Genomic DNA, 19,694 nt, shown 5'->3' with positions numbered 1-19,694 from the left:
AAAAGAGGCTCTGGGCATAAGGAGTCTGTGCCTGGGTTCCTGTTTAACTTCAGATTTGTTGTGTGACTTCAGGAAACTCACTTTCCTTTTCCAGGCCTATAAAATAGAGATCAAAGCAGATCAGTGGTTTTCAAACCCTTTCTCCACCCATCCCCCACCTCCGGGGTTTCTCCCCCAAAAGGAAAACTGACTCAGAACCCTAGTAGCAAAACCTGGCACAAAGGGCCCCTGCTCTGACTGGCTGGGGGTGGGGCCAGGGCCCCTGCCTGCTCCCCTCTTTCTGCTCTTCATGCCCGAGAGGGACGCTCTGGTAGGCGGGCTTTAGAAGTTACGCGTTAGAACTGCAGAGACTTTTCTAAGGCACAGAGAAGAGAGCTGACTTTCTGGAATCTCAGGTTTATTCTCCCTCATATTTCTTTATATTATATATCCACATTTATTTATTTTTCCTTCTCTCTGTGGAACATTGTCTGAAATCCGTTGAACAAAGCAGTCTCCAAAGCCTAACCTAGATAGTCTCAACCAGGGTTTCTTAATCTTGGTGCTCGACACCTGGGACAGATCATCATTTGTTGCAGGATGTTTAGCAGCATCCCCTGGCCTCTACACCCTGGGGGCCAGCAATGCCCCCCTGCGCACCACAGTGCTGAAACCAAAAATATCTCCATACATTGTCAAATGTCCTTTGAGGAATAAGAGTGGGCAAAATTGCCCTGAGTTGAGAACACTGATCTAAACCCCCCCTCTTTCATGAAGCCAAACCTCAGACTCCCATTGCTCTTTGGCATTAAGGAATGTGCTGAGAGACTGTCCTTTAAAGATATTCCTACTCCTTGGCCTTGACTGGCTGTGGGGACATTGTTGGCAGAACCTGGGATGTCCCCATTCCCCATGAGTCTTCTTCCCTCCCTATGGAAATGTACTGTGCTCCTAGGCAGTCAACAGAACCCACCATTGCACGTCCCGTACTGTTCATGGCATCCATTCACAGTGGGCTTATGGTGTGCCAGCCTCGAGAGGGCACGGGGGTGAGAGTGTGGAGATGGACATGAGATGTCCATACCTGCCCACAAGATCCTGTCCATAGGTCAGCTGGATATGTAAGCAAATAATTAGAATGCCGTAAGATATGGAAAGATATCCATGAGAGATTGTGTTAAATAAAAATAAAAGCCTATCAAAATGGTTTGCAATGGGGCATGATCAGATTTTTGTAAAATGTGCCCTTTTGGAAAAGAGTTATGTCAAAATGTTACAGTGGCTGGTTGTCTCTAGGTGGTGATCTTGGAAAAGGATGCTGGACCTCTGTCCTAGAAGCAGGAGGTGGAGGAAGGAGGGAGGATGCTCTTCCAAGAAGATCCTGGATCTCTCATTGCTTCTTTATTTACAGATAATAAAATAATAATAATAATAGCCAATATTACTAACACTATGAGCCAAGCACCGTTGCTAGGAACAGTATATATTAACTCCTTTAATCCTCGTAACACCCCTAAGAAGCCTGTCTGATTCCAGTGCTTATTTCTCGTTGCTTATCCAAATGTGTCTTGGGACCATGGATCCCAGAGCAACCTGGCTTGCAAAGGGGGGAGTGGGAGGGGCCGGGTGAGGGAGTGGGCGGAACTGTGCAGATGATGCTGCATTCCGGGGAAATGTTTGTCTTCATTTATAGGGCTGGATGCTGTACCGCATCTGTGAGGGGGGATATTCTGATTTCTTTTGACATATTGACATATTCTAAACTCTCTGCAATGTCCAGCTACTTTTTATTGGAAAAGAAGAAGGAAAGGCACCTGGTTTTATGTGTTAGGTGTGCTCAGGGCTATGGTGGAAGGGGCTGTAAAGTCCGGTGGGAGCTTGGGAGGGGGACTAGATAGTTCTGCTTTGACATACTGAGGAAGAGTCACCCAGAGAAGGTGACTTGTGACCTGTGTCTTAAGGGAAGTGTGTGAGCTCACCAGGTGCAGCAAAGGTGTGGTGCTGTGCTTGGAACACACTGGATCGTGAATTCAAGAGTGTGGCCGAAGGGGAGCACAGGAAATGAAGCTGGGAGGTGGACACTTAGCACCTGGGGTTGTTATTCTGAGGGGAACGGAAAGCGCTGGAAGTCTTAGGTGGGTGAGGGGCTGCTCGGGGTGCTGGTCTGGAAGCTCAGGCTGGTGTAGCACGAAGGGCAGATAGTCTGGGGGCAGAGAGGCCAGGGAGAGGTGGTAGTAGCAGCCTGGCGGGAACTGAGGAGGGGACAGTATGGCCAAAGTGGAAAAGTGCCTATGCGTCTGGAAGATTCAGACCCATGTGGGTTTCAGCACCTCCTCTCCCCACCCGTCTCCCCCCATTTACTAGCTATGCAACGCTGGGCAGGGCATTCTCACTCAGCCTCAAGGACTTAGCTGAGGCGACAGCCAACTGGGGAAGGCAGATGGTTGGCGACAGGTAGTAAGTGGGTACAAGTGGTAGCCCCCTTCTCCATCCCCTTGACGCAGAGGCTGGTGACCAATTTTCTCCTGTGAGTCACTCCGCTGGTGCCAGGGAAAGTGTGAGGTTGCTTGTTCAAGAAGGGTCTACGTGCGCGCCAGGTCTGTGGGGCCCACCACGGTGCCCGGGCACCCTGGCAGACCCCCGGGGCTGGGACCAGAACTTCTGGGACCACGGGAGAAAGAGGAAGACAGAGGCAGAACGGGGCCAGATCCCTGGGTTCCAGTTAGTATCCAGTCCCAGCCCCCTCTGGTCCCAGCTGTGCTGGGTCTGGCTGGGTCCTGAGCCAAGCCACATCTGGTCCCTGCCCTCGGGGAGGTCACCATCGGCTAGGGGAGATTCACAAATAGAGCCTTGTTGCCACGCGAGAGTGCACTGAGGCCAGCTTCTTGTGGATAAGGTCTTAACTGACCCTCATGGTGACCCTGGGAAGCAGGTGCCGTGCTCTCCACTTTAGAGATAAAGGAACAGCAGCTTCAAGAGAAGGATGTGGCCCAGGTCTTCCCGCCTGGGGGGTGGCTGAATCGGGGATGGAAGCCACAACCCGCCCAACTCCAGGGCTTGGGTATCCAGCCGGGGCCAGGGGACTCAGGTTTAAGCAGGGACAGGGGTGTGCCCAGGCAGGGACCTCCACCTCACCAACCTGTGACTAGTCCCTGGGCCTACTGGCAAAGGGGTAGCTGGGCAGTTGGGTCCTGATCAGTGAGGGGTGCATGCCCTGCATGGATGCCTGCCCTTGCAGGAGTGTCAGCTGGGCAGTTTCACGGCCTCCAGCTTCCCCCTCTTCCCCCCACCCCAGCAAGTCCACGAGGGCACCAAGCGGGCTGCTGGTGGCCTCTGGTCCCCATGGGTTTGTCCCCACTTCCAGATCGAGAACAGCAAAGCTGTAGGAGGTCCTGGTTTGAGGTCTGTCTGGTTCCTGTCTCAGCTCGGAGATTCTGAACTCTGCGTTTATACAGGCTTCTCTGAGCCTCGGTTTCCCCAGACTCACGCAGCCAGGATGAAAAGGACCCCACCAGTCAGAGGAGGCTGAGCTCAGAGAGCACTAAGGCTCTTGGATGGCATGTTTCCCCGGAAACAAGGAGTTTAAGAATCGGGTGCCTGGGCCCTGCCGCCGACCTGCTCCGTGACTCTGAGGCAGTGTTTCCCCTCTCTGAGCTTTAGATCTCAACTGGACAGGCTGCTCTGACCTTCTGTGTCCCTGGGCAGGGAGGACAGTTGGTCACCACCAGCTTAGTGGGGAGTCCTTAGCTGTGGCAGAGGGAATCTGGCCCAGCTCCCTGGCTTGCTGGAGCAGAGGGAAAGGACAGAAACAAAACCCAGACCCCAGCTCATCCAGGAACGGGCTCCTTTTTGACCTACATGGATCTTGTGAAGCTTTAACCAACCTGTGACTTTGTCCAGCTTTGCACATGCTGTTCCTTCAGCCTGGATGCTACGCCCCATTCCCCACGTTCTGGGATAGCTCAGATGTCTTCCCATAGGAGACCCTGCAAACTCCTGCACCGCTCACCCTTCCTTCAGACTACTAAATCACCTGTTCCCCCAAACTGTCTTTAGCCTGCACTTGCTACATGGCCTAGCATTTACCCTGCTCCGCTTAACTCATTCAGTCCTGGAAGACTTGTGAGATGGAACCATGAGCCCTCCTTTGACACAGGAGGAAGAAGGTTCAGAGGGGTGAGGTCACACAGCAGGTGGGAGGCCCTGCTCCCAAGCCCCACTGTCCCCGGCCTCTCCCTCTCCCTCTCAGGCCTGGGGTAGCAAACTCCTGCCTGCGCTGGGGGAAGCACTTACAAGCTGGCCATTATTTCTTTTTCTTTTTTTTTTTATTATGTTATGTTAGTCACCATACAGCACATCATTAGTTTTGGATGCAGTGTTCCATGATTCATCGTTTGCGTATAACACCCAGTGCTCCACGCAGTACATGCCCTCCTTAATACCCATCACCGGGCTAACCCACCCCCACCCCCTCCCCTCTAGAACCCTCCGTTTGTTTCTGAGTCCATCGTCTCTCATGGTTCGTCTCCCCCTCCGGTTTCCTCCCCCACCCCCCACCCCACCAGCGGTGGTGGCCTGGGGGCTCAGAAAGATTTGGGGTCCACGCCTAGAGCACCCCTGTTACATGTATACATTCTCTTTTTCTCTCACACCTACACACGCGTGCTTTTAAACACATTTGGGAACCTGCCCTTTTGAAGTTTAAATCTTCACCTTTAGAAGCTTCACCTTCACCCTTTTTTTAAAGAGTTATTTATTCATTTCAGAGAGAGAGAGAATGCGAGTGGGAGGATGGAGAGAGGGAGGAGAGAGAACCTCAAGCGACTGGAGACCGCCGCCTTCAGTTTCCCCTTCCTTCCCCTCATGTCCTCCCTGCTCTTCCTTCTGTTCCACAAATAAGTGAAACCACGTGATAATTGTCTTTCTCGGCGGGACTTATTTCACTTAGCATAATCCCCTCCAGTTCCATCCATGTCCAGCCATTACTTCTGCCTTCCTCCTCAGGATGTGAGGTCCCGGAGGTAGGTCGTGCTCTCAGAGTGAGTGCCATGAGAAGCAAACCCCAGTTACTTCCAGGAAGTATGGAAGGCCTCTTTGGGCCTCAGTTTCCCTTCCTGTGAAATGGGAGCGAGGAGGCATGGGCTCAGCACTCCTAGAGCCCTCTCCCACCGAGTCCCTCTCAGCTCCCAAGCCTGCCCCCGTGGAGTAGCCCAGAGGGGGTGGGGTGCGGACAGCCTCGAGGACAGCCCGCTCCCGACGGTTGCCACACGCTCCGGGGCCGGGACACCCTAACCCCGCCCTCCCCGTTCGCGCGGTCGCTTTAAGGTCGGGCGGGGCCGACGGCTCGGCCCCTGGAGCTCTGACCCCGGCTGGCAGGGAGTCTCCGCCGGACCGACGGCGCGCGAGGACCCGGATCGGAGGAAAGGTGGGGCGGGCGGCGTCCCCCCGTATGATCGGAAGCGCGAGCGCAGGGGTCCCGGGCTGGCGGCCGCGCGGGGGCGGAGGGCGAAGCCGGGCTCCGCACGCCCCTCGGCGCCCCCGGAGCGGCCCCGCAGCTCACAGAGGCCTTGCAGGGATCGCAGCCCCCGGGGGGCGCGCGCCTGGGGTGCGGCAGGCTGGGCACCTCTCTGCGCCGCCTCGGTGGCGGCGGGAGCGGGCCGGACGCCCGGCGGCTGCGGGTCGGGGGCATTCGGACACCCCTGGACGAGAGCGAGAGCCGGAACTTGGAACTTTTGGGGGACGCGGAAAGCCGGGCTAGGGGACCGCCGCTAGGGCTGCCTCCCTAACGCCGTTGCGCCTCCTGTAGACCCGAGGGACAGCCGTCCCCAGGATCGCGGCCGCTCTCAGGTCTCCGCGCCTGAACCACGCCTGACCACCTGCCACCCGATGGCTTCCTCCAAGGTGGGTGTAAGCTTACTTCTCTCCCTCCTTCCAGAGCGTCCAGGCTTCTCCTAACGCCGATCCCGCCTGGACCCCTTCTCTTCACCTTGACTAGGGCGACTTGCCCGTGGAGAGTGGACACCCACGTCTCTTCCTGTGTTCTAACTCCCTGGGTGGCCTTGGGCACGGCAGTCAGGGCCTCAGTTTACCCGGTAGTTGATTGGGATGGTTCGGACCACTTCCTGTCCAGCTGGTTTAGTTCTTATAGAAAAGTGGCACCTGGAGTTCTCTTGTTGGTAACATAGACAGTGTGATCGTGCCCATTTTACAGAGGAGGGAGCTGAGGCGTGGAGAAGTTAGGTAAATTGCCCAGTGTCAGAGCCAGGGTCCATCCTTGTCCAGCTCTGTGTCACCATGCTTCACTTACAGCTTGCCATCCTGCCACCTCAACTTTATAACTTGCTTTTCCCTGCCAAGCAGAATTTGAGCTCGGGGATGCTGAGAAGCTTCAAGGTTACAGAGCTTGGCCATAGTTAGAGGGAGTGACAAATCTGGTGCAGGGAAGGGCCTCTTCTGGCTGGTGGGAGGTGGGGGTGGCAGCAGCAGATAGGCTTCTGGGAGGAGATGGTTGGTGTTTGGACTGGGTCTTGAAGGGGGGAGCTGTGAAATGAAGGTCCTGGATGGGGACAAAGGGCTCCCAAGGGCAAGGTCCCCAGGCCCCCAGGACTGGGTTCAGGTTTGGCACTGACCTCAGGCAAGCTGTGACCCTCGAAGCTCCATAATGCCGTTGTGAGGATTAAGTCAGGGGCCACCTGTAAAGTGCGCAGCCCATGTCAATGCCCAGTACATGTCTGCTTGCCGCCATCCTCGTGTGTAGGCCAAGGGAGAAATGGAAAGGGAAATCCCACCTGCAGACCGTCTTCATCTCTGAAGGGCAGAGTTAATGATGATTCATATTTTGCATTTTTATTCTCTTCTGCGGTTTTCTCTCTCCCCCCCCCCCAAAATGCACAACTACTGCTTTTTTTTTAGAAGCTTAAAAGCATCTTAAATTACCTTGTACAGGAGCAAGTTCTTCAAGTGTTGAGAAGCACAGCAGTTCCTGGCTTGGGGCCAGGTCCTTCGCCTTTCTGGGCTAGGTCTCCTCGTTTGTAAAGCAGGAATTTCTTTCCCTGCCCTGACCACCCACCTCAGTTGTGGGGAGTGTGAAGGGGTGCCACAATATACTGGCGAGGGCTTATTAACTGTTACGGATTTGCCGCGAGTTTCTAAATTGTTTTTCCAAGCGGATTTCTGCAGCTTTCCCTCTTGATAGCCTCTCCTAGCTGTGTAGCTTTGGACAGGGAATAGTCAGGTTCTTTTTCTCCCCCACCACAAATGCTTTGAGCTGGAGATGGGAGGCCCTTGCCCCGTAGACAGATTCACAGGAAGAGAACAGCAGGTAATTTACGGATGGCATTTTTCTATATGCTTCTGGTGGCCTGGGGGCTCAGAAAGATTTGGGGTCCACGCCTAGAGCACCCCTGTTACATGTATACATTCTCTTTTTCTCTCACACCTACACACGTGTGCTTTTAAACACATTTGGGAACCTGCCCTTTTGAAGTCTAAAGCTTCACCTACTAGATCTTTTTTTTTTTTTAAGATTTATTTATTTATTTTAGAGAGAGAAAGAATACAAGTGGGGGGAGAGAGAGAGGGAGAAGGAGAGGGAATCTCAAGCAGACTCCCCGTTGAGTGCAGAGTCCAACGTGGGCTCCATCCTAGGACCCCGGGATCATGACCTGAGCCAAAACCAAGAGCCAGCCTCCTAATTGACTGAGCCGTCCGGGCACCCCTTTGCCTGTTAGATCTTGAACATTTTACTAGGACCCTCGGCTCCCCCAGGATCACACCTTTGAATGGCTGCACAGCAGGGCATCATTTGGGCGCAGGACACTTGGCTGGGTGAGCCCCCATTCGGCAGGTATTCCTGATCACCGAAGTCTAGGGTCTGTGAGTTCCCCAGCCCCCAGCTTCACTGATGCAGATTTTGCAAGAGGAGACGGTGTCTCTTTAACGTCTCCTAGAGGCCTGCTAAAGAACCTGCCCTTTATAAGGGAAAGGAAACAGGCCCCGGGGCAGTTGGTAAGCTTACCCCAGAGCTGCAGAGTGGGGACCAAAGGCAGGCCTCCACTTTGTGGCTGGGTGCTGGGGCCGCTGGGATCCTGTGTTCCCTCCCTCCTCTCAGCTGGGAGGGAGGCTTTTCACATAGCAGGTGTTTACCCAGTAATACTTTCCCTCACTTAAGGGAATTTCTTCAGCAAATATGTATTGAGCTGCTACTATGTGCTAGGCACTGGGGACTATAGCTGTGAACGGGGCCAATGTGGACCCTGTCCTCAGGGCGCTCACTGTCTGGTGGGGAACACAAGCAAAGGAGAAGTTAAACCCAGACAGAGAAGTGCGGTGATCCAGGAAGGCCCCGGGGACTTGGTGTTTAAGTGGAGGCTTCTTGGGTGAGGGCCAAGCTGAGCCTTGAGGGAAGATAATGGCAGATTACCAGACTGAGAGAACAGCGCGTACAATGGCGTAGAGGTTGGCTTTGGGGACAACATGGATCTGGGGTCAGATTTCCTCCCAGTGTGTGTTTTTCCTGTGCATTTTTTCTTTCCCTGATGGCGATAACCCACCATGCATAATTTGGTATACTAAGCCGAAAAAAGGAAGATATCTGCATTTTCCCCCTAGTTGTTCAACATTGGCGCTGAGCTTGTTTTCTCAAACGGCTTATTGATATTCTATCCAGAGGGTATGCCATGCTTTACTCACCCTGTCCCTGTAGTTGGACATTTGTTTAGGCTTCCTCCAAATTAGGACCCTTATAAGTAAGGCCAGGGTGGACACCTTTTTGCACAAAGGGGCTACCTGTCGTGGATGTCAACTTGGGGCTCCTCAGTGCCCTCTTCCACATCTGCTCCTTTACCTGCCCTGGGTCTGTGCCTTCCTCTGCCAGCTGGAGGGAAGTATGGCCCTCTCTCAGGATTGTGACCGGGGGAAGCGAGCCACTGCATAACCAGCAGGTCCCACCCGTGGAAGGCCTGGTGGGTCCAACAAGTGTGCCTGCTGGTCCCTCCCAGCCTGTAGCAGACGGGCCGGCAGGGGTGGGGGCGGGGCGGCAGGGAGCCATATGCACGAGGCTGATGGGGCCTGTGAGGCCTGGGGGGGCTCCCGGAGTGAACAGGGCCACACTTACTGAGCTCCAGCTGGGTGCCAGGCATGGTGCTCAGAACTTGGGACACGTTTTTGGTGACCTCTGAAACAGCCCTGCAGAGTTGGGAGTATCATCTCTTTTACAGATGAGGAAAACAGAGGCACAGAGGAGTCAAATGACCTCTCCAGGGTTACACAGTGATCTCAGACAGGCAGGGGAGGGCTGAGACCGGGGTCTCCAGTCCCGCAGCAGGCCTCTGTCATGGCCCATTTTCTCCTCTCTCCCCTTCTCTGTATTCAGACGTGTGACGCGAGCCGAGGGGCCTCCGCTCTGCGCTACTGCATGACGGTCAGCGGCATGGTGCTTCTGGTAGCTGGGACACTCTGCTTCGCTTGGTGGAGTGAAGGAGAGGCAGGGCCCTGGCCCGGCCAGCCAGCCCCACCCACTGGGCACCCCATGCCTGAGGCCCCCAGGCCCCTGCTCAGGCCGGTCAGCTTCTTCTGCTGCGGTGCAGGAGGCCTGCTACTACTCTTGGGCCTGCTGTGGTACGTCAAGGCCAGCACCCGGGGGCCTCCCCGGTGGGACCCATGTCACCTCTCCAGAGACCTGTACTACCTCACTGCAGAGCCCTCGGAGAAGGAGAGCTACAGGTCAGCAGGGCAGGGTGGAGGTGATTGGTGGGGGTTGGTGCATAAGGCACTGTCACGCAATCAGGCCTTTGTGTAGCAAATTCTCATGGGGTTTTTCCTCTGGACCAGGCCTGGCCTATGTGCTGGGGATTTGGAGGCTGATCAGCTCTGTCTTGGAGGAGTTTAAAGCCCTTTGACAGACTTTAACAACCAAGGTAGTTAGAGCTGTCAGAGAGGGGCAGGCATGGTCCTCTGGAGATGTGGAGAAATCCAGGAAGGCTTCCTGGAGGAGGTGGCAGTTGAGCTTAGCATGGTATGGGGCAGAGGACCAAAGAGGTTAAGAGCCCAGGCCCAGAGGTCAAACCTACTGGGATCCTCTCCTGGTTCTGTCACTAACTAGCAAGTAGAAAAGTAGATCGTGCGACCTTACTGAGCCTCAAGTTACTCATCTGAAGTAAGACAGAGAACAGCACAATAATAGCAAACACCTGTATTCACCCATGTGCTGGACACTGTTCTAGGTGCTTTGCATATATTTACTCATTTTGTATTTACAGCAGTTCTCTGAAGTGGGTCCTGTACCCCATTTATAGATGAGAACACTGAAGCACCCAAACACGAACTGACTTGCCCAAGGACACCCAGCTAGTACACGTCACAGTCAGGACCTAAACCCAGAGTCTGCACTCTCACTGCTCCCTAGCTTAGCGGACATGCAGATGCAGAACTTAGCCCAGCCCCTGGCACAGAGTAGATGCACAGTAAATGTAACTTTTCCTCAAGTGGATAAGGTAGAGAGAGGAGGTTTAGGCAGGCAGAAGAGCCTGTGCAAAGGCTCGGGGGCAGGATGGGGGTGGAGACAAAATCTTGCATTAAGACCATATATCTCAACCTTTTAAAAATTATTGCTCCCGCTAAGGAGCCTTTTTGGGCATTTTTTTTCTTCATCCCCTACCCCTGCCATGAAACGTTCATGCCACAGATACACTGCTCTGTATGTATATCTGTATTGTAGACATAAATGGAGTATCACCAGGATGCCAAGAACCCACTTTTTGCCCTGTGGTGGACGTATGTGTTACAGTGCCTACTTGTTACATACTTATTCATTCAGTCAAGTATGGGCTGTGCCTACATATCCAGGGCCTGCATACAATTCCAGTCCTGTCTGCCTGCAACGTAAAAATCACTGTTATCATTTACAGAAGAAGAAGGTGAGGAATATCCAGCTAGCAAGTGGCCAAGCCTGCTGGCTGCAGAGCTGGCCTTCTCCCACCCCAGCCTGCAGTCACTGGGTTTTGGGGTGTTAGGGGCTAAGCCAGACATTAGTGAGCTGGCCTGGAACCTGGACACCCTTTTCCCCTTGGGGAGAGGGGAAAATGTATTCTGAGTTAAAGAATGTAACAAATTCTTCCTGCTACTGGCCTGTGACTCCCCGAGGTCAGAGACAATAGAGTATTCACCAGGGGCCACTTGGTACAATGGTCTGGCCTTGGTTTGACCCAACTGTTAGAGGGAAGGGCAAGGCCTCGGGGACTCTCCAGCCAATCCCCTCACTTCTCCGCTGAAAAGCCTGGGTCTCACAGAGACCGAACATCTACCTGGTCACACAGCGAGTTAGTGGTTGACTGGAACCAGGCCAGCCCTCAGGGTGCCCTGGACTCCAGCCTGTCCCTCCTCGCCCAGCCTGGCCTGACCGCTTGGGGTGGGTGTTGTCTGTACACACAAGCATGTTGACTCAACAGGGTTGGGGCCACAGTGTGTGTGTCACGTGGGGCCAGTTGGCCTTCATTCCCAGCAGGGCCAGGGAGAAGCCCACCCTGGAGGGTGCTCATGGCCCATCAGGTCGGGAGACCCAAGTCATAGGTCCAGACCGAGGATGGCCAGATGTCGGGGAGGCTGCGTCGGTGAATGACTTTCTTGTCCCTGAAGCTGACATCGCTCGGCCCTGCTGCTTTGTGAGGCCAGTCTCAGGCCCCCATGGGGAGGCTACTCTGCTGGCGGCTGGACAGGAGGCCTCCCAGGGCCCCCACCCTCAGTGAGCCCAGCAGAAAAATCCTGTCTATTCAGACATGAGGCTTTCAGCATCTGCTCTTTCATCGATAAACGGTGTGTCCTTGAGCATGTTACTCGGACTCTCTGAACTGTGTCTGATTCCTCATCTGTCTTCTGGCCGTGACAGAACTTTCCCCTGAGATGGCTGAGAGGCTCAGATGAGGAAGTGTAGGCCCTGCAAGGTTCGTGCACACTTTAGCTCTGCTGCTGGGCATGACTGTGCTTTATAGCTTGCCGGGCACTCTGGTGCCCACTCACTTGATTTGAGCCTCAACGGTAGGAGATAAGCGTAAGGATTAGGCCCACTTTACAGACAAGACAGCTAAGGTGTGGACAGATTAGGGCTTGGGTTGGGAATAAGGGTGATAGGTGCCGTTGGCTTGAGCTTTGCAATTAGACAGGGCTGGGGCTTTGCTCTTTAGTTGATGCGTGACCTTTCCTTGTCTGTACAATGGCTGAGAGCCATGCCCCCAGTCTTGTCACAGACATGACGTAGATTACGGAATTTACACACTGGGCAAATAGTAGTTCATCCTGGTCCCTTTCCCTACTGTGGTTGCCCGACTCTGCTGAAGGGTAGAAGAGGGAACGCGGGGCCCAGGCTTCCTGCCCCCATGGGGCTCCAGGGAGTAGGGCAGGCCCTAGCCTTGGTGGAGCTTGCTGTGCCTGGGGATCCTGCCACAGTAGTGGCAGGCCCGCCCCATACACCTGCAGGGCGCCGTATCCAGAATATTCCATGAATGGAGCCTCCATCCGGAAGTGTGTGTGATATGGCCTCCCTGCATGGGGTCTTGGGGTCCCCAAGTTCTAAGCCTCCGGACTGCGGGTATGGAACTTGGGGCTGGCTGGGTGCCGCTGGTTACTAAGGCCACAGCACATGGCATGAGGGCCACTCCATGTCTGCCCTATAAGCAAACTTTCTGCGGTAGGCTGAGCTTACCTGGCATCTGTGCCCTGCCCAGTCAGCTGTTGCCTGCTCGGGTGATCCCGGGCATACCCCACATCTGGGTCACATCTCCAGGGCTTGGAGAAACAGGGAGAGGCAGGGGTGTGGTTGGGAGGGGAGCAGGGCAGAGGACATGGGGCTCTGGAAGCTGCATTACCCACCCTTTTCTGAGTGTTGTCAGAGCTTTTTCCATTTTCCCCGTCCCTGAATCTTTAAAGGGGAATTGTTATCCCCATTTTACAGATGAGGAGAAAGAGGCTCAGAGAGGTCGTGTGAACACTGCCTAGGTCATGCAACAATAGACAACAACAGAATCTAGCTTGCTGGCCTCCAGAAGCAAAATTCTTTGCCTGCCCTCACGTGCAAAGGATGCTGGGAGCTCAGAGGAGAATGAGACCCCTTGGGAGCTTCCTCAGCTGCAGGGCTCCTGGGCTGTCTTCCAGAGGAGGAGGGTCAGTGGGAGAAACATGCAGTGGCACTAGACGGGGAGCCCAGGCTTGGCTTCTGGCTGGTGCCCTCCATCAGGCTGGCACACAGGCTGGGGGGGGCAGCCCTGGGCTCCCCACCATGACCCTGTCTGTGACTGGAGCAGCAAGCCCATCTCCCCAGGGGGTCACTCTGAGGGTTTTGGTTGCCTGGGGCTGAGAAGACACGTTGTCCAGAGAAGGGCCATGGCCCCCGGCGGGTGACGGGGGCTCCCATGAGGGGCAGCAGCCAGTGTCCGGCACAGCCCCCCACCAGCCCGGAGAGTGAAGTTCCCTCCACCACCTCTTCTGACCCCCAGGCCTGGTCTCCTGCCATCTAGATAGGCAGACCCCCTGGTGTGGATTGAACTGCTTCCTCATCCGCTCCAGACTGATGAGCATGGGCAAGTGACAGGCTCTCTGAGCCTGTATGGCACTTACCGTGCAGGAGATCTGTGACAAGTTTTGTCCCCCATGCCCCTTCCTCACAGAGACTTTTGAGATTTTGTTATTGGCTTCTGTTTATGGAGCGTGTGCTAAGTGCCCCTTCCCCTATATCATCTCAATTAATCTTCATTTAGTCCCGTGACAGAGGTGCCATTATTGTCCTCATTTTATAGATGGGGAAACTGAGGCTCAGATTAATGGAGTTACTGACCCCACCATCTTCCACCAAGAATGGGGCAGAGCAGAGAGTTGAACTAGCCAGCGCCCAGAGTCCTAACTCGGTGTGGGAAGCGACCTTCAGGATCACATGGTCGGCCCCTGTATCTGGCAGCATCATCACCAAAGCAGAAACAGCCCAGACCTAGGATCAGTGACACTCCCACCCGCCAGGGTCCTGGGAAGGGAAGAAGCACTAACTCCCTAGAGGTGACCCACCAGGCTTCTGAGAGTGTTGTGGCTAGGATACGGGTAACCTGTTTTTGGAATCTAGCCCATGGAGCCTGGTCCGAGAAGCCTCACAGGACCTGGTCTCTGCCCTCAGTCCCTGCAGGGTAGTTCATTTGTTGGAGGTAGGGCACGTCACAGGAAAGCCAGGCTGTTGACAGATAGATGTGGTTGACCTGGTAGATACTGAGCTCTCCATCTCTGGGGTTATGCAAGTGTAGGTAATCACTCTGCAGGCTTATCATATGGGGTCTCAAGTGTCCAGATGGGCAGGAGAATTGTCTCCCATCCTTCCTTGACCATCCACAACTCCGGATCTTGTAAGGGATATTACAAGAAGCTAGAAGTCTTTGTGCCTATGAACCATCACTCTGTCTTTCAGCAAACATCCCCAGACCCCTGCCCTCAGGCCTTGGATGCTCAGTCCCTGGTGGGGTCAGTGCGGTGATAGGGAGAGAGTGTTCTGGGAGCCCAGAGCAGGGAGTGAGAGCTACGCTGGGGGAGGGACCAGCCAAGGAAGCTCAGCAGAGGAGTCTTACAGGACAAGGGGGGCCTGGTTCTAGCTGACGGGGGATGGATTTCCCCTGCAGAGAGAGCAGAGGAGGTACAAGGGGCATGTGTGGGCAGCTAACGGCGTGGGCAGGGAGGGCAGAGGGGAAGGGCTGAAGCTGCCAGGGCTGGCTCATGCCAAGCTCCAAGAGTGTAGCCGAGGCGCTGGGAGGCCCGCACAGGGTTTGGACCTGGGCATGAAGTCTTCCCCAGCCCCAGCCTTCCCTGCTCTTTCCCTGCACACAGTCACTTTCGCCCTCGCCCCTGCTACAGCTGCTCTTCTGTCTCGTAGGCTCCCAGAGGTGGCTGCCATCCCCACTTACGAGGAGGCCATGTGCTGCCCACTCGCCGAGGGGCCCCCGACACGGCCCATGGACCCCCTGGAGGAAGGCCTGAAGGACAGTGCCTTTGGGGATGCCCTGCTCAGGACTGAGCGCCCCCTGCCGCCGCCCAGCTACGAGAGCATCATTGGTGCGGTGCGTGGCATCTATGGAGAGACAGGCCCAGCTCGGACTGCAGGTGGGGGAAGCTCAAGGCTCCCAGCAGACCCCAGAGCTGGAGACAGGTGGTGAGCTTGGGGTGTATAGTGCAGGGCCTGGCACACGGGAGGCACGCGACAAATGTTTGCTGCTGAATGCTCGCGTATTGACCTATTGCTGTGTAACAAACGGCTTCAATTAAATGCATTTCATTCTCTCTCGTGACGCTAGGCGCTGCCTGGGTCTGGCCAGGTGGCTCTTCCGTAGTCCGCGATGGTGGGGCTGCAGCCCTGAGGGGCCCAGCTGGGCCAGAATGTCCAAGACGGTGCACTCAGACGGCTGGCCGTTAGTGCTGGCTGTCAGCTGGGGGACTCTGTTGTCCGGATGAGAAGGTGGGGGCCCAGGGGCAGGGGCAGGACGGGCCCGAGGTCGCACACTGAGTTTAGAATCGGAAGGATGTGGGCTCTGAATTCAGACCACCTGGGCATGCGTCCACCCCGTACCAGTTGAGTGACCTTGAACAAGGGACTTTGCCTCTCTGCCTTGGCTTCTGCAGGTGTAAAAGAGGAATCAGGAGTGACAAAGGCCCCAACCCCTACCCGAGGAGCTGAGTTGTGAGGACTGCATGAGGTGATAGCAGCTGGTGTTGTGAGCTCACATGGGCCCTGCGGGCGCAGTCCTAATGCTTCAAATGATAAATGCACATCTTCGCCCAGTGGCAGGTGTCTATGAGTACTCAGCGATGTCCGATTTTGTTAGTCACCCCCCTCCACCGAGGGCAAATTTGGCCTCTGCTCCCATACCTCCTGTGACACGGAGCTCATTACCTAGCCTTACTTTCCAAAATGGCAGAAAATGTCTGTTCTCTGCCCAGCTACATTCTGCATCCCTCACTTCCACCTCACCCCATTCACAGATGAGAAAGTCAGCTCAGGGAGGTGAAGTAACATTCCCAGGGTCACACAGCAAGCAGAGATTCAAAGTCCTGGGGCTCAGTCAGCTGGATAAGGGTGGCATTCCCTGAGGGCCGACAGTACGTCCGGGCAGGCCTCTTCGTTGTTTCACGCTGTCAGGATGCTCTGCTACAGGTGGTGTTCCCATTTACCAGGTGAGGAAACTGAGCCTCAGAGGGGTAAAATCACAGAGAATAACGCCAGAGCCGGTGGCTTTAATCAAACTTGCCTGTGCTTCTCTCTCTGGCCTCCGTCTCTTCTGGAACTTCAGTCCGTCCCTCCATTCCCCAATATCAATCAAGAGCCTACCCCTTCTAGCCCCTGGGGTTACAACAGTGAACAAAACAAAGTCCCCAGCCGGCAATAGTGGGAGACAGACAAGAGACAAATAAATAATGTATCTAGCATGACAGATGGGGGTGCGTACTACGGAGAAAAATCAATCGGGAAGGACGACAGGGAACCCCGGGGCGGGGAGGGGTGCCGCAGTTTTAGACGTCAGAGCAGGGAGGCCTCAACCTGAAGATGACCTTTGGACAAAAGCTTGAAGGAGGAGCGGGAGGGGGGCAGGCAAATGTCTGGAGGAAGAGTTTTCCGGGTAGAAGGAAAAGCAGGTGCAAAGGCCTTGGGGTGCCTTGTGTTCTGAGAAGAGCTCGGAGCCAGGGGGCCGGAGTAGAGTGAGAGGGGGCAGGGCGGGAGATGGGCTGGGGGGGATGGGGTGTGCGGCAAGGGCACATTATCTAGGGCCTGGGAGGCTGTTTTGAGGTCTCTGGGTGCCCTTCCAGGGTTCTGAGCAGAGCAGTGACACGGTCTGACCTGGAATCTGGGTTGAAAAGAGACTGCAGGGGGCAAGGGTAGAAGCAGAGAGCATTCAGAGAGACAGATGATGGGGGCTGGGACCAGAGTGATGGGCAGAAGTTGGGGGTGAGAAGTATTGGATTAGAGGTTCAGAGGTAGAGCCAACAGGATATGGTGTGAAGAGGAGGTAAGGACACTGGCCAGGATATCCAGGTGATGGCCTGAATAATGCTGGAAGGATGGAGGTGACATGGGAGGGGCAGGTCTGAGGAGGTAGGGGAGGAGTATGCAGGGTAGGGCAGCGTAGGGGCGAAGGTGTGCATGGCATTTAGAGTTTTAGCTCCAGCCATTACTTACCCTTGGGCCTTTGCACTTGCTGATCACTGTCTGAATTTTTTTTCTGCCCTGACAGAACTCCAAATGACCTCTCAAGGATCCCTTGAGAGGGATCTGGGTCCCTTCTATGAATCTGTCCTTCCTCCCATCCCCCCCCCCCCAGTCTCTCCCTCTCTCTGCTCTGTGCATGTGTTGGACCTCACCCACGTCTCAGAACCTTACAGTGCCCCAGAAAGTGGGACCAAGTGCCATCACTCTCTGAAACCCTGTATTTATCAGAGTGCCTCACACTTCAGGGTGTCCGGCATGTAGTAGGTGCTCAGCAAGAGACTGATTGGGGACCTGGTTTGAATTCCCGGCTCTGCTATTTACAGGTTTTGCGACCTTGGGTAGCTCACTTTGCCTCCACGAGCCTCAGTTTCTGCATCTGTGAAATGGGTGTGATCTTTCCCCTCTCTGCCTCTGAGGTTCTTGGGCGGATCCTGAATCTATCCCATAGGAAGAAAAGAGCGGTTAGCGCGCCCTCTGCTGGAAAACGAGACCCCTGACCCGCTCCTGCCACTGACGCCCGCCTGGCTGGGAGGGAAAGGCCCAGGCAGGCGGGAGGGGAGCCGCTGGGAGCACGGAGAGCTGGACACACACGTTCCCCTGTCACCGTCACCGCGGCTTTGTGGAGGAGGTTACATTAGACCCATTCTACGGAGCACCTACTTGTCCCAGAGCTTCTTACGCTCTGTCACTCCCCTTTTTTTAAGAGGAGAGAAAAGGGGGAACCGAGGCTGGGTCGTGCAGAGGAAATAAAAGGTGGGACGCGGAGGAAAATGCTCGGGTGACTGGGAGGCCTCTCTGGAAGGGCTAAGGACCAAATCTATCTGCATCGGGGCTGGGGCTGCATGGGTCTTGGTCCTCGTTTAGCCACCGACTCGGTTTGGGGAGGTACTGGCCAGTCCCTGCCACTTCCCAGGCTCCGTTTCTTCTCCTGTGAAATGGGCACGATACGCGCGGACAGGGGCAGAGACGCCTGATTGAACCGGCGTGCGAGTGCTCTGCAGAGCGCGTGCTACGACGGCCACCAGGGGGCGCGAGAGGCTCCCGCTGGACTGGGACCGCGCACATTCCACTCGCTCTCCACCGCTGCGCGAGGACCCCGCAGCGCGGGCTGAGGCCCCTGTGGGCCTCGGTCTCCTTTTCTGGGCGGGGCACCTCTCGCTTCCTTTCCCCGAGCCTCCATAAGATGATGATAATCGTGTTGCCCTGGAGGGTCCAGCCATGTTGATAATCAGATCACAAGGCACCTGTTCCTCCATTAGGTCACTTCCCAGCACAGTACCTAGGATGTGGCCTAATACCACTTTCAAGGCAGAGGTGACAAGTCTCAAGCCCAGAGTGGAGCCACCAGCCCAAATTCACCTGGGGAATCAAACCTGGATGTGACCGGGTGACTCCCAGCCCTTCCTGACCCCTTAGCAACTTCTCACTGTGAGGGTCTCCTGAGCTGTTACAGGGGACCCCACCCCCCTCCCCCGCAAACTGTAGAGTGCAGCCCGGCTGGATCTGACGGCTGGTGAAGGAGAAACCGCCGCTGGAGAAAGTGTCTGTGGGCAGGAACACCAGGCAGAGGGTGTGAACGTAGGTGTGGTGCCTGGGACAAGCACAGCTCATGCTGGGGAGGAGGTAGAAGGTAGTGCCGACAAACAGAAACCCCCCAAAACCTACTAAGTCTGGACGCCCGATCCCACGGTGACAATTTAACCCTGTAAAAACTATAAAGTTACCATCTTCCTTCAGAGAGCCCCATGGCCTTCATTTTCCCATAATCCTGTAAAGGAATCTGATTTTTCCCATCAGCCCGTCCTCAGGACTGAAACTCCAACCTTAGAATGCCATTCTTAGGGTGAAGGCATCTTCCGAGGTTAGGAGGCTGAGGACTCCCTGTCAGTCATTCACACCCCACAGGGGCATCAACACACACAGACTTTCTAGGGGGCAGCTCATTGGGAGCTGGTCTGGGGGAGCACAGAGTATGAGAACGGAAAGAGGAACCCAGGGAGGCCAGGCCTGGAGACAGCTCTGGTCCTGGGAGGTGCGGTTATTATCCCCATTGTACAGGGGAGGAAAACTGAGGCACAGAGAGGGAATTTCATCAAGAGTATGCTGCCCCTCGGCAGAGGAGCCAGAACCCACGCCCTGGCCACCAGGGCCTGCACTTTTAATCTTGATCCACAGTGAGGCAGTATCACATGGTGGCTAGGCGCACGGTCTCTGGGTTCCACTTCCAGGGGCTCTGCCATTTCCACCTATATGACCTTGGGCACTTTACCCCGCCCCAACCTCCTCTGTAAAGTGGAGATAGTAGTAGTTGCCTCACGGGGTTCCCTTCGTTGAGTTAATACCTGTACCACATGGACAACAGTGTCATGCCTGCAGCCACTGTCCAATAAATAGGAGCTATTACTCCTTAATCCCACATGGGCCCACGACCTTGAAGAGTCCAGAGTGCTTCAGGATCCTCAAACGCTGGCCCATGGGATCCTGGAACCTT

At 55.2% G+C, this 19,694-nt stretch overlaps 1 protein-coding gene across 1 annotated transcript; it reads left to right on the top strand.

Moving 5' to 3' along the window:
- The first annotated feature begins 7,252 nt into the window (after positions 1-7,252).
- TMEM61 (transmembrane protein 61) lies at positions 7,253-18,871 on the top strand. Its single transcript, XM_088022848.1, has 5 exons — positions 7,253-7,300; positions 9,353-9,702; positions 14,879-15,105; positions 16,154-16,173; positions 18,689-18,871. The coding sequence occupies exons 1-5, from the start codon at positions 7,253-7,255 to the stop codon at positions 18,869-18,871; spliced, it is 828 nt and encodes a 275-aa protein (XP_087878974.1).
- The last annotated feature ends 823 nt before the right edge of the window (positions 18,872-19,694 follow it).

Source organism: Eumetopias jubatus, unplaced genomic scaffold (assembly GCF_037043125.1).
Source record: "Eumetopias jubatus isolate StellerSeaLion01/CBP00866 unplaced genomic scaffold, mEumJub1_p1.0 scaffold_4, whole genome shotgun sequence".
NCBI lineage: Eukaryota > Metazoa > Chordata > Mammalia > Carnivora > Otariidae > Eumetopias > Eumetopias jubatus.
Note: the sequence above shows the minus strand (reverse complement) of the source record. Positions and strands in the feature narration are given on the sequence as shown.